General features: G+C 38.5%; 1 protein-coding gene across 9 annotated transcripts in view; it reads left to right on the forward strand.

Moving 5' to 3' along the window:
• r3hdm2 (R3H domain containing 2) overlaps positions 1-14,268 on the forward strand; it is a 50,611-nt gene extending 36,343 nt beyond the window's left edge. For 7 of the 9 annotated variants that reach the window (XM_008408456.2, XM_017304910.1, XM_017304912.1 and 4 more), the window contains 13 exons: positions 1,744-1,979; positions 3,164-3,339; positions 3,806-3,904; positions 5,039-5,332; positions 6,413-6,548; positions 7,916-8,073; positions 8,361-8,500; positions 8,662-8,762; positions 10,019-10,188; positions 10,386-10,530; positions 11,490-11,584; positions 12,123-12,207; positions 12,764-14,268. In XM_008408456.2, the coding sequence (XP_008406678.1) occupies positions 1,744-1,979; positions 3,164-3,339; positions 3,806-3,904; positions 5,039-5,332; positions 6,413-6,548; positions 7,916-8,073; positions 8,361-8,500; positions 8,662-8,762; positions 10,019-10,188; positions 10,386-10,530; positions 11,490-11,584; positions 12,123-12,207; positions 12,764-13,146 (2,218 nt within the window). In that variant the 3' untranslated portion in view covers positions 13,147-14,268. The remainder of the gene's footprint in view (positions 1-1,743; positions 1,980-3,163; positions 3,340-3,805; positions 3,905-5,038; positions 5,333-6,412; positions 6,549-7,915; positions 8,074-8,360; positions 8,501-8,661; positions 8,763-10,018; positions 10,189-10,385; positions 10,531-11,489; positions 11,585-12,122; positions 12,208-12,763) is intronic. The other 2 variants (XM_017304914.1, XM_017304915.1) reach the window with 1 other exon arrangement.
• Positions 14,269-15,405: the final 1,137 nt, after the last annotated feature.

Consider the following 15,405-nt stretch of genomic DNA (forward strand, 5'->3'; position numbering starts at 1 on the left):
TGTTTTTTCTTTCCTTGTATTTAGCAACTTTTGATGGTGTTCATTTCATTCATAAGATCTTTGATATAAACCGTGCCCATAGTATTACATGGTTTGCTTTGTTGTGAGTTGAAATTGTGAAACTTTCTCATCTCCTCACCCGAGTAACACCTGGTTGATGTTGAAGCATCTTTTCCCCCTGCATGCTTGTTCTACCCATGAGTGGGTTTGTTTGTGGGAATGTGTGTGTGGTTGTGTACTTGAAAACCAAAAATTATTTGCTTTTGATATGTTGCCTGTGTCTGTACTTTGGTTATACAAAACCAGCCAATATGCATCTTTGTTGAATGTTCTATTTGAGGCTTGTCAAACTGTATCCTTCCTAGCTGCTGATGACCTTACTCTGCTCTTCTTCTTGCCTATCTTTCTTCTTTTGTGTCTACTTCTACCCACACACCTCTTTCAAATACTCCAAGAACACATCCTCCTTTGTTATATAGTACATCTCTCCTTTAACCCTATACAGTTGCATGTAATATTATTCTGCACCTGCAAATAATAGGTGTTTGCAATAAACATATTGCACAATAATTTAATAAGGTTAGCTAAATAAGATTTAATTTAATTTAAAATAAGGTTTAATTTAAAATAACATTTAATTTAATAAGGTTAGCTAAATAAGATAAGGGTTTTTAGAAAAACAATTCAACATTAAATTTTCTTTTCAGTCACTATTGTAGAATTGTTCATAGGGGTACTTTGTTAATCAGATATGGTTTCAAGCACCCTTGATTCAAACAAACAATCAAGGATTTGATTAGGTGCACCAGGTGTGCTTGAGATAAAACAGGTCAAATACTCGGACTAATTAACAGTAACATTTGAATGCATGTTAGAAATACGGCTAAGTCGAAGGAATCATTTAGAAAATTTAAGGAGATGAAAGGACCAGAAAACTTGAAAAGTCGCAAAATTTTCCTATGACTGGAAGCACGAGTTGCTATTTATGTAGCTAAGGAAGAACAAGGAGGCTACCAAGGCTGAAATGAGATTCCTGAGGTGGCAGGTACTCAGAAACCCTTGAGTGATTGAAAGACTTGCACCAAGACTTGGTGGCAACAGCAGCTGGTTTTAGTTTCCAGTATAAATGCCAAAGTGCTGAAAATACTCCATGCCTGATCTTCAAAATGTACACCTCTACTGACCCAAAAGCACAACAATAGAATAGAATACAATTGCTACCATTTCCTGTAGCATTACTAATTACTAAACCAAACAGGTATGGAGGTTCTGCTAAGAGGTGGAATGAATCAAAATTTAGCCTTTTTATCTCAATGGATCCGTGATATGTCGGTAGTTGAAATAAGTATAGGCTGAAAATAACATCATGCATCCTCTGGCTTGGACACATGCAACATATGGAGAGCAAGATGAATTTCATTATCAGGAAATCTTAGGAGAAAATGTTGTTCTGTCTGTAAGGAAGCTGAAGCTTGGGTATCATTGTACTGTCAAGGGGAACAGTGATCCCTTGCAGATCTGAAAAGATATTAGGACCATCATAAAACTAAAGATTTCCTTTATTTTGCCAAAGAATAATTTTTTAAAAGGTTGAATAATTTTAAGTGCAACTGACTCTATACCTCTGCTTATTTTTGCTAACTTCTTGCACTTGATAACTTTACCTCATTTCTCGACTCAACTGTTTCTATTGTACAGTGGTCACTGTAAAATCTTGATCCTCCCTGTTCTGTTGTCTTTTAGAGGGAACCGTGAGAGCTCCAGTCGAGCATCAAGCAGTCGTCAAAGCAGCACAGACAGTGATATGAAGTGTCTGGAGCCACGACCTTGGAGCAGTACCGACTCAGACAGTTCTAACCGCACCCTTCGACCACCCGTGACGAAGGCCAGCAGCTTCTCTGGCATCTCCATCCTCACCAGAGGGGACAGCCTTGGCAGCAACAAAGGATCACAGGGAAGCTGCAAAGGCTCTCGCTCTGGTAGGGACTGAAGAAAAAAGCTTTTGGGTCTGTTCAGTAAATCTCATTAGGCCTAAGATCTAGTAACTTTTAGGTTAAACTAACTTTTATTAATTGCATAGCATACATGTGTCTTTCTAACTACAGGCCAACTCTGTATATATTGGGGTTTTCCAAAATACTACAAGTAATAGAAACTTCTCTCACTGCAAAGTAATCTTCCTTAGAAAAGTGTTTTCTGTATATTTTTAAGAACCAAAGATGGTTATTAAAGTTATTGACTGAGTTAAAGAAAAATCATCCATCTTAATGTTTGAACAATAAGTGAAATAATGCCCATTGATACAAGGTTACCCCAAAATGGAATGAATATAAACTTGGCCTAATAATTTTGCCTGCATAGACCAAAGTAACCATGCAGACTCAATAAGGCCATTTATCAAATCTTGTTGAACTTTTCAGAAAGTACCTGATATGAAGTCAGACCTAGTCCATTATCAATTACTAAAAACGTGAGAGTTTATATGAAACACTTTTGTTTTCTATGAGACCTTTGTGATTTGCGGACCAAGCTGTTTGAGGATTGAATTAAGCCTTTTTTTTTTTTTTTTTTTTTTTAGCACCACAGATGCCAGGAGAGGCTTATGACTCATTTTCACACAGGAATTTATATCCTATGTGGCAGCAAAACATGTGACAGAAGCAGAAACCCATTGGGTTTAATACTTCAAAGCACTATAACTTTCGAATTATAAAAATGCAAAAGCTGAGTAGCAAAGCAACACGACAGCCACAACACACCATAATAGTTGCAATCTTGTACTAGTTATTTCTTCACCAGAAAACATTGTATTGTTGCTTTTTTTCTAGTCCTTTAGTTATGATTTGTGCATAAACAAGTTTTAAAAAAATGCACATTTCAATTAAATCAAAATTAATTGAGGACAGGATGATGTATCACCTGGGTGTCTTCCAGTGAATGATGAAACATTCTATAAACAGCAATATTTACAGCTGACTCTGCTGTTGGCTCTTTGAAGACAATTAAATATAGACATTCAATTCAGTTGTTTATTACTAATAATACCAAAGTAGTGATTTTTAGTACTTGTAAGTTATACTCGGTTGTGAAGATTTTATTGGTAGCCTAAAGTGGAAAATAATATACTGCAAACGTGGTGTTTCTGTCTCCTTTTCCTTTCCAGGCTTGCCCTTAGTCAGTCCTGATATTTGCCCTCTGCCTTCGGTCTCCCAGTCCAGCCGTAGCCTCCTACCCTGCCCGCCGCAGCCGCCACAGCAGCCGCAGCCCCAGGCTCCACCCCAAACCGCTCTGCTACCCACCCCACAGCAGCACCCCATGGGCAACCACATGATTGCTCAGGTAAGAGCCTCGATTTCATTACAATTAAAAAACAAATGAGAAATAGAATTATTTTAAATGTTTAAAGGCCAAACTGGAACAGTCTTTAAATCAGCTGTTTGTAGTATTTGAGAGTCTAACAAGGTGGGTAATCCTGAGACGATGCTGAAGTTTTGATTATATGCAGTTTTATGTTAGATATAACAAGATACAACCATATTTCTAGACATTTCCCTTTGTTTCATTCTTTGTAGTTAAAACATTTTATTTTAAATATGGGTTGTGTTGCATTTGCATATTTAAAGAACTGCTTCAGTTTCCATTTCTCTCATTTCTGCTCATTAAAACTTCACCAGTGTGTTCTAACCCTCATTTTTCCTGTCTTCATAATTCTTTCTTGCTTCCCTTCTCTTCTCTTCATTTTTCCCTCCTATCTGCCTTTCTTTCCTCTGCCTGTACACTTGCTCTTTCTTTCTGGTGTGTGTAGCCGGTGGCGTCTCTGCAGCCCTCTCAGCCTGTCTCCTACTCCAGCCCCTCCTGCCCCCAGGTTCTCCTGCCAGTTTCTCCTCCCCAGCAGTACACAATGGTACTGATGCCTCTTGTAACTTCATTACTTCTGTTACTTTAGTCATAGATTACATCAAGGCTGACATCTTCAAACATAAAGGGTTGTTCTACTAAAAAAGCTCATTCTGCTTTTTTGCTGTCATTATTATTATTCATTATTATTAGATGGGTATTTAGCCGCCTTAGTTTTCTTTCCATAGTACACACTGACACGTCTTAATCAGTTTTACTAAAATAGATGTAGCAAAAGTGGTGAAAAAATTAATTGGGTGAAGGCTTTTAAAAATTAATGATTTTTTATTTTTTTTGTCTGGAACAACATTGCTTTTGATCTATGGATTAAAGTTCAGCTGAACATTTCCAGACTTAGATTTGTTACTTTTTTTTTTTCTATACGTCCGCACAGAATATTTTGATGGCTGTGGTCTTTAACTTGCATGCTTTTTCTTTAACAGCGATGGAAGTTCTGCTTTGTCCTTTCATTGTGATTTTCTTCTGCTGCTTTATGGCAGCCAGCAAATAAATTGACATATGACCAGCTATTAATTATTACTCATGTTTAAAACTTATATCACTGTTATAAGGCTGCAACTAATGATTATTTTAGTAACCAGTCACTAATCAATTTGCCTAATCTGCTGATTTTTCCAGTTATGCTTTACAATAATTAGTATAAGCATAACTAACATGCTTATACCCTTGTATTTTTTTTATCTTAAATACAAGATTTATATATTTTTTACAGTTTTTATTTAATCGTTGCTCTGAATGCGGCGGTGTTCCAGCAAAATCACATTTTTGTGAGTCTGTATACTCACAAAAATACTTATCAATAATCAATTACTAAGTTATTTGACAATTATTTCAATAATTAATTAATCCAGTCAATTGTTTCAGCCCTACACTGTAAAGTAGGACTGAAACAACATGTGTACAAACATTTTGATGACGGGAGTATTTTCAGAACAGATGGTTTCCAATAACATTTTGGACAGAAATGCTATGAAGCTATTAATATTTTTAATGGAGTCTTATGATCACTTTGTCAGTTTGTAAAATATGAAACTCCAGATCCAGCTGTACTGAATGTCCTGACTTTGGAGTGTATGCCATAATTGAAACCCTCCATTCCAATCATTCCCATTGTTTCCAGGGAGATGAGCTGGCACCCCAGTTCACACAAATGACTCTGAGTCGGCAGGGCTCCAGCGAGAACCCTGAGCCCCCACCCATGTATCAGCCCCCTCCCACTGTGCTATCGCAGCACCCCCCACCCCAGCCTGCCTACATCATGGCTACAACAGGCCAGCCTTTGCCTCCACCATCTGGCTACCAGCCCAATACTGGACACCCGCATCCTCCTCCGCCTCCGCCTCCTCCATCCCAGACTGTCATACAGGCTCCTCCACCGCCGCAGGGCTACATCCAGCCCCCTCCACCGCAACAGGTATGTGGGTTTAACCAACGTCTGATTACTGGAGTTGCATATAGTTTCAAATTCATCTTTAAACTTTTGGTGGAAGAGCGTAGGTCCTAACATCGGTATTCAAAAATATTTCTCTTTACATCGCAGGTGTGTGATGTAAAACATTTTTTCATGGGCTTCAATACATGTTTAAAGAAGAAAATAATACAACTTACATGTGCAGATATGTTTTTCATCCAGGAAATATTGTGGAAAGTTATTTTCCGTTTCTCCACTGCAGCAGGTTTAATTGTGTTTGTCACAGACAGCTTGTTGTTATAAAAATAAAACGTATTTGTGTGACTGGCAACAAGGACAATATGGACAAGAATATTCTGAAAGCTTCCCCAGAAAGTTACACTTCAGTAAATGGGACTTTAATTTACTGGATCAGTTTGGAGTTGCAGACGGTTATTTAGTGATTATCAGTTATCAGTCTTTTCTTCAGTAGAGGTGAGGTTATGTCTATGTTGTTTTCTTAATCAGATCTCACAACATTGTTTCAATAACTAATTCAGACAACCTGCTGCTACAATCCAATAACAGATATGTTTTGTTTTACGTGTTTGATAGCTTTTGGCTCTGACTGCCATCTTACAGTTTGAGTTTATTAGACTGTGACCTTGAATTTCTTTCTTAATTTTAAACGGCTTAAATCTGGTTTACTTTGCCATACAAAGCACAACCCCAGTTCTTATGCTTTTGACCCTCTACTTTTACAGAATGAGGAAACTAGCAATGAAATATTTTGCCATGGCAACTTGTAAGGGGGKGATACATCACACAGCTCATTTCTGCTGACTCCCCTGTGGCTAAAATCTAATATTCCAGGTTTAATGAGAATCATAATATTGATCATGGGCTTCAGAATAGTGCTTGCTCAACTCTTACTCTATGTTATGCCGAGTTAAAATTAAAAGTCCCAATGACATATACTTTCACTACATTTAGGATGTGCATTGATGCAATAAAATTAACCAAATAAATAATAATTGGGGATTAATGCAATGCCTTGTTTCTCAACTGGACTTTCTCTGATCTTTTTGTTGTTTCATTCCTCAGATACAGGTGTCATACTACCCTCCTGGTCAGTACGCCAGTTCAGGACAGCAGTACCGCGTGTCCCAACCTATATCCCACCAGGTGTCTTATCAAGCCCAACGCACACAACCAATGCCTCCGCCCAATCAGCAGTCAGGTCAGTACATTTTGATGTACTGCAAACTTTAAAACGGTCTCTACTTCAACTGAAAAAGCTCTGTGTTCTCATGGTGCATCGCCTTAAACACCCATTTATTTGTCATTTGATTTGAAAATAATTCTGCTTTGACACATTTAATATCAATGTTTAATTCATTTGTACAGCACGATTAACACGTCAGTTGACCAAAATGCTTCATAATCACATCCACAATTCTAAAATAGTAAATTGAATAAAAACTGTAATAAACGTAAATAAAACAGAGTTAAGATTCAAAAGTAACTCAATATTAAACACCAAATAAATAATCAGCTACAGACCAGAGAAAAGAGAGGAGTTTTTTTCTGACATTCAAGTGAGGTTGCTCTCTAGAACAACACCCAGATTCCTGACTTGTACTGGACGTACTGGGACATCAAAGAACATCAACTGCACAAGAGGAGAGATATGATTTGCCAAACCAGATGACCTCAGTCAAAGTTAGAAAATTTAACCTCATTCAGCCATTATCTTTAATTAACTGGCATCTTGCTTCAGCTATCTTCTTCCACAGCCGTTGATCATTTTTGTTGTAACATTTTTCACTTCAGTTCCTGTTGAAKTTTCTTATGAAAGCYGTTTCATCAGGGTCTTCAAATACCGATTGTTGGCACTATTTTGATCTGACCCTCATGTCACTACAAGGGGTCTAATCTGCATGTYCTTATTCTCTGTGTTTGTTATAGTTGCTATTAGTAATATTCAATAATTTGTCTGTCATGACAATCTTTACTTTGACAAATCTTCACTTTTAGGATWTTTAACATATTTGATTAGTATTGTACTTAAAACTGAAATATACGATGAATAGACTTGCTGTCTCTGACCTACTTCGAGTCATCCAGGTGAAAGGTTTGGTTTAAACAACCTTTTCCCTGCATTATTCAGCTAAGTAAATTTGGCACAGTTCAATATTCAGCTCTGTGTCTTTCAAGGAAAAAGTGGCACGGCATGACTCTTTAATTTACACTATGCAAAGGTGGTCTGTGTTAATATACTGGGYGATAAACATYGTTGACGGCTGAAATGGACTTTGAGTTGAAATGAAAGTCTGCCCGTCCACATGGCTAATAAATACTAAGGTCAGTGAGATCTTGCATCAACTATAGTTGCCATTTGGATTTAATTGTGAACACTCATAAATTGATAAACCATAAACYTTTATGTTTTGAAATTATTTATTGATATAATTGATCAAATGAGAATCATTAACTTTTTAAGTTGGCATGAAACACATGGTTTTTCTGCATTTTTAATACGTCATTTGAAATGAAATCAAATATTTTGTCAAACCTCTGTCTGTTTTTGTATTGTGCTCTCATCAGGTCTTCAGACCATGATGCCTAGCCAGCAGCCAAGCTATCAGAACATGATGGGGGTGCAGCAGCCTCCAAATCCTGGTCTGCTCAGTTCCCAAAGAACGAGTATTGGAGGCCAAATGCAAAGTATAATGGTTCAATACCCACAAATGCCATCATATCAGGTTTGTGCGCTTCTGATTTGTCTGTTTTATGTCGTTCTTTTAGAAATCATGCATAAATACAGCTTGCAGAGTTGCTCTACTTCACTGTAGCTCTAATACACATTTGTTGCAGCAGTGGGGATATATTTGGAACTGAATTAAATGTTTAGAAATCTGAAGTGGTTTGATTAGCATTAAAATTTGAAGTTGACGATGAAACAGTAACTCATTGTCTGACTTTAAGTACTCTTGTGAATCAAAACCATTTACATTTTCCTCCCACTCAATATTTCCATTTCTTGCGTTAGGTGCCAGTGGCAAATGAAAATCAGCAAGTGGTGCAGCAGCAGTACCAGCAGCAGGTCATGGTGCCTGTCAGCCAGTCTGTCCAGGGGCCTATGCCTGTCTACTACAGTGTTATTACACCCACACAGCAAAATAGCACAAGGTACAAGGATTTGTGTGAAATGTTTGCCACTTGACCTMATATAATTTGAATGTTATTCTTTTTAATATTAATTCAACATCTTTGATTGCTGCAGACCAACATTTTCTCTTTTTTTACTTTTAGAAAGTAACCTTTAGCTTTTATTCTTGTTTGTGATTTAGCCCGTCAGTAGGTTACCTGCAGCCTCCCAGCTCAGAGCAGTTTCAGATCACACAGTCACCGTCTCCCTGCAACCCTCAACCATTGCAACAGCAATATTCAGGTATGGCCTCCTGTCACGAAGTACTATTATCAATTATAATAATACAAAGAATTCATTTGAACTGTTTGTTAAATATTTTACTCTTATACAAAAGTCCCTTATTTGTTTTATTTTTTTATTTTTTAAGTCTGTACTTTGGCTGTACACGTCACCTAGACTCAGAAAATGCCTGATTTGAAATTTACAGCATAACTAACTGCGATTACAAGAAAGTTGATCAGCCATCAGACAGTAATAGAATGACATCTGTGGTTTGTAAAACTAGGTGAAAGGTATTGTGGGGAAAGGTCACTCAGGTTTGTGGCGTGAGCTGTAAATAAATGTCCTTGAAAGGGGCAATGTTTGAAGAAAACAAACCGAACACGTTTTTTCTTTTCTACTCCTGATCAAACCTGAACTTGTTTCCAACAATAGTCACTCTATCATGTGACATGCTGTCCTTCACTCTGTTCTGTTTGTGTCAAGCTACCCTTTGATCTTATTTTTAACTCTGCAATCTTATATGCATATTTCTTCACAAGTTAACTTGGCTCATCTTGTAGTTAAGGACTAAATTTAGTTAGTCTTAGCATTTGATTGTTATTCCAGGTACTTCACTATCTCTAGTTCTATTATTTACAGTCTGTTTTATGAACTGTGTTTTTGTAAATCACGTGTTATAAAGGTAAAGCCTGTCTACAGTTTTCTCATTATAATATATTCTTGTTGGTCACTTTATTAGGTACACCTTCCTAGTACATTGGTTCTGATCCTTTTAAAACTATCTTAGCCTTTTATGTTATAGTTTCAGTGAGGTGTTAGAAACATTCTTTAGAAATTCTCCATATTCTCATAACATTTTTACGGAATATTCATGATTTTAATACTGCATTCCAAGCATTCTCCATTGGATTGAGAACTTGTGGCTGTTGTCAGAAATAATACTCATTTTTAAACAAGGCTCAGTTGGTTCAGATGCAAAATATTTGACATTTTTATAATAAATCTGGTTTGAAGTCTGACTATAAATTATTCCTTGTATTTCAACTTCTGCAGTTGTAAATCCATCCTCTGCATTTATAATTTTACAGTGGCCTTTAGTGACATGTTAAAGAAAACATTGTTTTCAGTGGGTAGTTTGAAGCTACATTTAAGCTGAATTAAATCTAATATGTTTGGCTGCACATGAAAAGCACAGGGTCACAGATAAGGTCAGCCCTTCCCTGTCTCATAAATCATCCATTTATCTTGGTTTTATCTTTGCTTTGCTCCCTCAGGAGTGGCTCCTCCAGGGCCTGGGGTGATGGTCATGCAACTCAGTGTCCCCAACGGACCGCAGCCTTCCCAGAATCCTCCTCTTGTTCAGTGGAACCCGTGCAAGTACTACAGCATAGAGCAGCGGCCCAGCAAGCAAGGAGAGCTCTACAAACCTGACAACACTCCACAGGTAAACAAAAGCATCAAACCCCTCTTGATTATGAATAATGCTATTTGTTATTGCAATACCTTTTTTTATTCTCTTATCTCCATCATCCTTCTCTGGTCAATTGTAATAATGATTTACTTTAGTATGTAGGTTCTGAATTAAAACTTCTGTCCACTTAATAACCAATATCATACTAATCTTCATTTTTCTTTATTTAGGCCAGCACTCAGCTGACCAGTCCCCTTGCCTCTCCCACGCAGTCCCCCACTCCGTCTCCCTCTGGCAGTCTCAACAGCGTATGTCCAGGCCTCGGACCACTTCCCCTTATTTCCCAGTTTCAACGGCCGGGAGGACCGGCTCAGGGTGCGTGTAAAGGTCCAGATAAATAACCCTCATGAAATCAGATCCTGATGTTCCTGGACAAAATGTCCAGAGAACGAGAGTGAAGAAATTATGTTTTTATCTTTGACAACCAGCCAGTGAGGTTGTACTTTGTACAACCAGATATTCTGCAGTTGTAGCTCCACCCTAAATGGAGAGATAAATAAAGTTTGTTTATAGTATGAATCCTTAACTTTATGCCACGTCATGTTTCATATTTCTCACAGACAGATTCTTATCTCGAGAATAATAAAACTCGTATTTGTAAATATTTCCTAATGATCAAGTACTCCTACACTTAAAAAAATTCTAACAATGTTGTATATCAAAATCTGGTTGGATTAAAAAACACCTTCTCTATCTTTGGGTTTTAGCTGTGTTTATAAACCCCCCACCATGACATGGCCTTTTTTCTTTCCATGTATACCTTTAAATTTGACCAGGTGGCTATTGGCCTCAAACTAGTAGTGAGATCACTCCGCCTCAGCATGCTGAAATGACTGGCATCATGGGGTCAGACGTTCTACATGACTTTACCTCATGTCTGTCCTCTGACCTATATTTATTTAAACTCTGAGCCTATTTACTGATGAATAGATCAAAGATTTGGAAATCACCATTATACATAGAAACCTGGTGTTGCATCAGTCTGACATTCTCGTCTGTACAGCACAGCATCTCAGAAAAACAATTTGTTGGGCATTTCCATTTGCATTCACCAAAATCATCCTCCTGCTAAAGAATAGAAATACCTTTGTGGTTTATATGCTTCTTCTTTTTATTATTATTATTATTATTATTATTATTATTATTAAAGCTTTAAATTGCTGCTGTGGAAATGTGAAGATGTTTTTTTTCTATTTTTTAATGAACACAGCTATTTCAAATCAAACATTTAAACTTTGTAGTTTTGATCTTGACTTGCGTTTTATGTCCTTCAGGTGACGGTCGATACTCTCTATTGGGGCAGCCTCTCCAGTACAGCCTGTGTCCTCCACCCCTCATGCATGGCCAGTCCTCCTATAACTCCCACCAGGTTAGTCTGGGTTTTTCTTTTTATATCAATAAAAGATCAAATATTGCCTCATTAGGGATAAATTCAGGCTATGATTTGTCCATTTTAATAAATATTCTTCCACAGACTTACAATGTCGAATCTTCTGAATTATTGGGAAGAAATGAAGCAAACTCTGTTGCTAGATTACAAGATGATAAACTCTGAGAGGTTTTCTTGTCTGTGACGGGCCTGAACTCTCTCCTCCCATGATGCAAGGAGACTGATCAGGCTTGCAGGTTAAGTGTCCATCTTCAGTCCTCAGTGGCTGATGTCCTGCATGTTTTATGCATCTTACTGATCTAACACAGCTGATCTGACTACATGGATTACCTCCTCAGGGTGTCTTTAAGTAATGAAGCTAAGAAAGATGTAAAACATTCAGAACAGCAGCGCTTGAGGATTGCTTTTGGACACCACAGGGTTAAGGCCTCCATTTGTTGCTTATGTCGCCACCTGGTGTTATGCAGAGTTATTGCAATGCATTATTGAGCTCTCTAAAACCTGTTCCTGTGTTTAGGGCCAAGGAGTAATCAAACACGGAGCACGAGGAAAGAAGCAAACACTCAAATCTGCATCAACAGATCTTGGCACCACAGATGTTGGTAAGTTGGAAACTGCATGAGACACAGGTATCTTATTTAAAAACGCTGGTATTGTAGGTTTTTTTTAAGTATGTCTCAGACCTTAGATTAATGCACATGTAGTCATGTTACCAGCATTTYTTTAACATGGCAGCAAAGACATGCTGCCTTTTAAAAATCACCACTGGAATATTTTCCCCTTTGGGATGTTAGCATTCATAAATTAAGCATCACAATGAAGAGATACATGGGAGGATCAAATGTTGAGCACTACTAATGCAATGTGTGACACGGCTTGTAATATTCTTTTAAAAATAATACCAGTAACCTTGGAGATGACCCTGTTCCATCGCAGAAATGGTTCTTTATCACTACATGTCGCTCTCTGACCTCAAAGCAAGCTTTATTGTTACAGCTACTGTCTCTTTAGACATCACTCCAACAAGATATGTCATCTAAAGTTTAATTGTATTTAACTTGCTGAAAGTATTAAGCAAGTTGTGGAGTTTTTTCCCCTTTTGGGTAGTTTTTGAATTGAAATCAAAATGTTGTTCATCTCTGCTTCTTTCTCATCCAGTTGTGAGTCGAGTACTCGAGGTGACCGACCTGCCGGAGGGGATTTCACGTCCGGAGGCCGAAAAGCTTTTCAACCAGCTGTCGATGTGCGGCGCTAAGATCCAGTGGCTAAAGGAACCCCAGGGAGGCCGAGGAGTAGCCGGAGGCTGCGGCCCCTGTGTCGGAGCCAGCGCGATGTCTGGGGTCGGCATGGGAGCCGGGGGAGGGAAGGGDGACGGCCACGACCCAGCGCACCTCTACACAGTAGTTGCAGTGTTCCCCACCACCATGGCTGCACAGAGTGCTTCCTTCAAACTCAACAACAGCGGAGCCAGCCTCTTCAAACTTCGGGCTGCCAAAAAGAACTATGACCTTCGTGTGCTAGAGAGAGCCAGCTCTCAGTGAGACGAGACGAGAGGAGAGGGCGAGGACASACAGACAGACAGAGACAGACACAGAGACTTTTGGTGGAAAAGGAAGGACAACTGAGTGGGACTGCTCTTAGTGTACAATTTAAAATCAAAATGGAAAAAAAAAAACTTGAGTTAAATGATGTGTCAAATGTATAAAAGGGAAGAAGGTGTGAATCATGAGGTGGCTGGTGTTTGGGTGCAAATCAGATTTTTGTTTTGTTTTTATTCATTGGTTTTGTTTTGTATTTATAAAGCAGAAGAGCACACAAGACACGCAAGCATGTGTTTCACTGTTGCCGTGGAATGTGTGCTGCCATGATACAATTACACACACCCACAAACACACACGCAAACAAACCAAAAGACACAGACAGATACACAAAGTGCAGGTAACAGGGTCACGTAGCACATAACAAAAACACACTGGACAGTCGATCTCAGTCAAACCTTTTCCTCCTCCTCCCTCCCTCCGTTTCTCTTTCCTCAGCTCGCCGCGTCCCGATTGTCTCTGAATCTCACATATTTATAAATTTTCATACGCAGAGTTGCGCACTCTTTCTGCTCTCCCCAGCTGCCATTTCTCCTCTCACGSTTCCTCCTCTCTTTCTCTGCTTCTCTGTTCCTCTCATGTAGTGTCACTGCGCTCTCCTCTCTTGCTTTCTGTTTGCCTTACTGCTGTTGTGGATTTCTGTATTGCGCCGTTTCTTTATTTCGCAGAAGTTTTCCTTTTTTGAGGGTTCAATATATTTATATAAGTGATGTAAGGAATTAAAGAAAACTATATATTCAGTGATTTTTCTTTCGTTCCCGAGTGACGAAGTTTAGGCCTTCCTTTTCTCCTTTACTCCTTCCTTCTTCATCCCTGCTCCTCTTTGCTGCCCTCTACCTCACTTCTTCAACCCTCTTCCTCTCTCCCTAAGACTGCCCCGTCCGGTCCCCGACCTCGTCCCCGACGTCCCCATTGTGTTTGCGTTTTTCGTTGACAGCCGTGCAGAAYGTATCAGAAGAAGTAGTTAAAGTGCACAATGATTGCATATGTCTACTGTAAATTTTATTTAATCTGTTATTTTTGTTTGTTTTTAAAAATATAAAAGTYRAAAAATCTATGAAAACACGTCCTGGCGTCGTGTGGTTTGTTTGAATTCAYGGAAGTTTTRGTTAAAGCTGAATCTCAATCAATTAGAATATMATCAGAAATGGTTTATTTCAAGAATTCATTCATAACACAGTGATATGCGTCTTAAGAATTGTTCAGTAAAAGTCAAGGAAAACCCTAAATATTAGTAAAGAATTTAGTTTTACATAAGACCAAAACGATTTTTATTCAAAAACGTTAAGACCAACACTGTCGGCTTCAACACTGCTGGCAACATTCATTATCCAAGCATAAATACTGGGAAGTTAAGTGGAAGGAAAATGTATCAGCAGGGGGTAACTTGCTTCCTTAGGATYGTGAATCAAATCCCATTCAAGAGTTTTGGTCAATTAATAAGCTGTAGGTGAAGGCACTGCTTTTAGAGTTACTACACTCACAGGTGTTAAGAAAGGAAACTGCAGATGTGTTGTTTCTTCAGAGGGAGTTGCAAAAGAGCACAACACAAAACGGCACGACACCAATGTGACTTTATGGCACAAAGAATCTAGTAACGACAAGTGAAGTTGCGGAGTAAAAATACTGTTGAGTGTGTGGTTGTGTGTTTGCAGATGTATTGTAAACACACACACAGAGTTGAACACAATACATCTCCAGTGGTCACTGGGTGAAAGGTGGGGCCCACCCTGGACAGGATACCAGCCTATCCATGAGCAGAGGAATATGTTAGCATTTTAGCCTTTGCACATTGATCAAAAGCTTTCATATGTGAGCATACGGTTCGATCTGTTGCTCAGACACAACTACAGGCTTTAGTATGTCTAAGAAGAAGAAAAAACAGCTGAACAAAAATATGAAGAAACGCTRAATATTTTGGCACTTATTGAGCTGTGTCATTGTTGGCTAACATATGTACCTAATCATTTTTCACCAACAAATTAGTGAATTATGAGACGGGAGCATTTGCAGGTCTTCAAAAGAACGCAGAGCATTTTAACAGCTACAGGAAACCAGTAATTAGACTGGTTTACTGTGTGACGACCATCAAGAATGCTGGAGGAAAACCTTCCTGATCACAGGCTTGAAAAGGCAAAGATTCCACCTCAGATTCCACCTCAGTACCTGATCACTTAATCATCGTTTGTTGAATCAGCTGCA

The sequence above is a fragment of the Poecilia reticulata genome, linkage group LG5 (genome assembly GCF_000633615.1).
Source record: "Poecilia reticulata strain Guanapo linkage group LG5, Guppy_female_1.0+MT, whole genome shotgun sequence".
In the NCBI taxonomy this organism is placed as follows: Eukaryota; Metazoa; Chordata; class Actinopteri; order Cyprinodontiformes; family Poeciliidae; genus Poecilia; species Poecilia reticulata.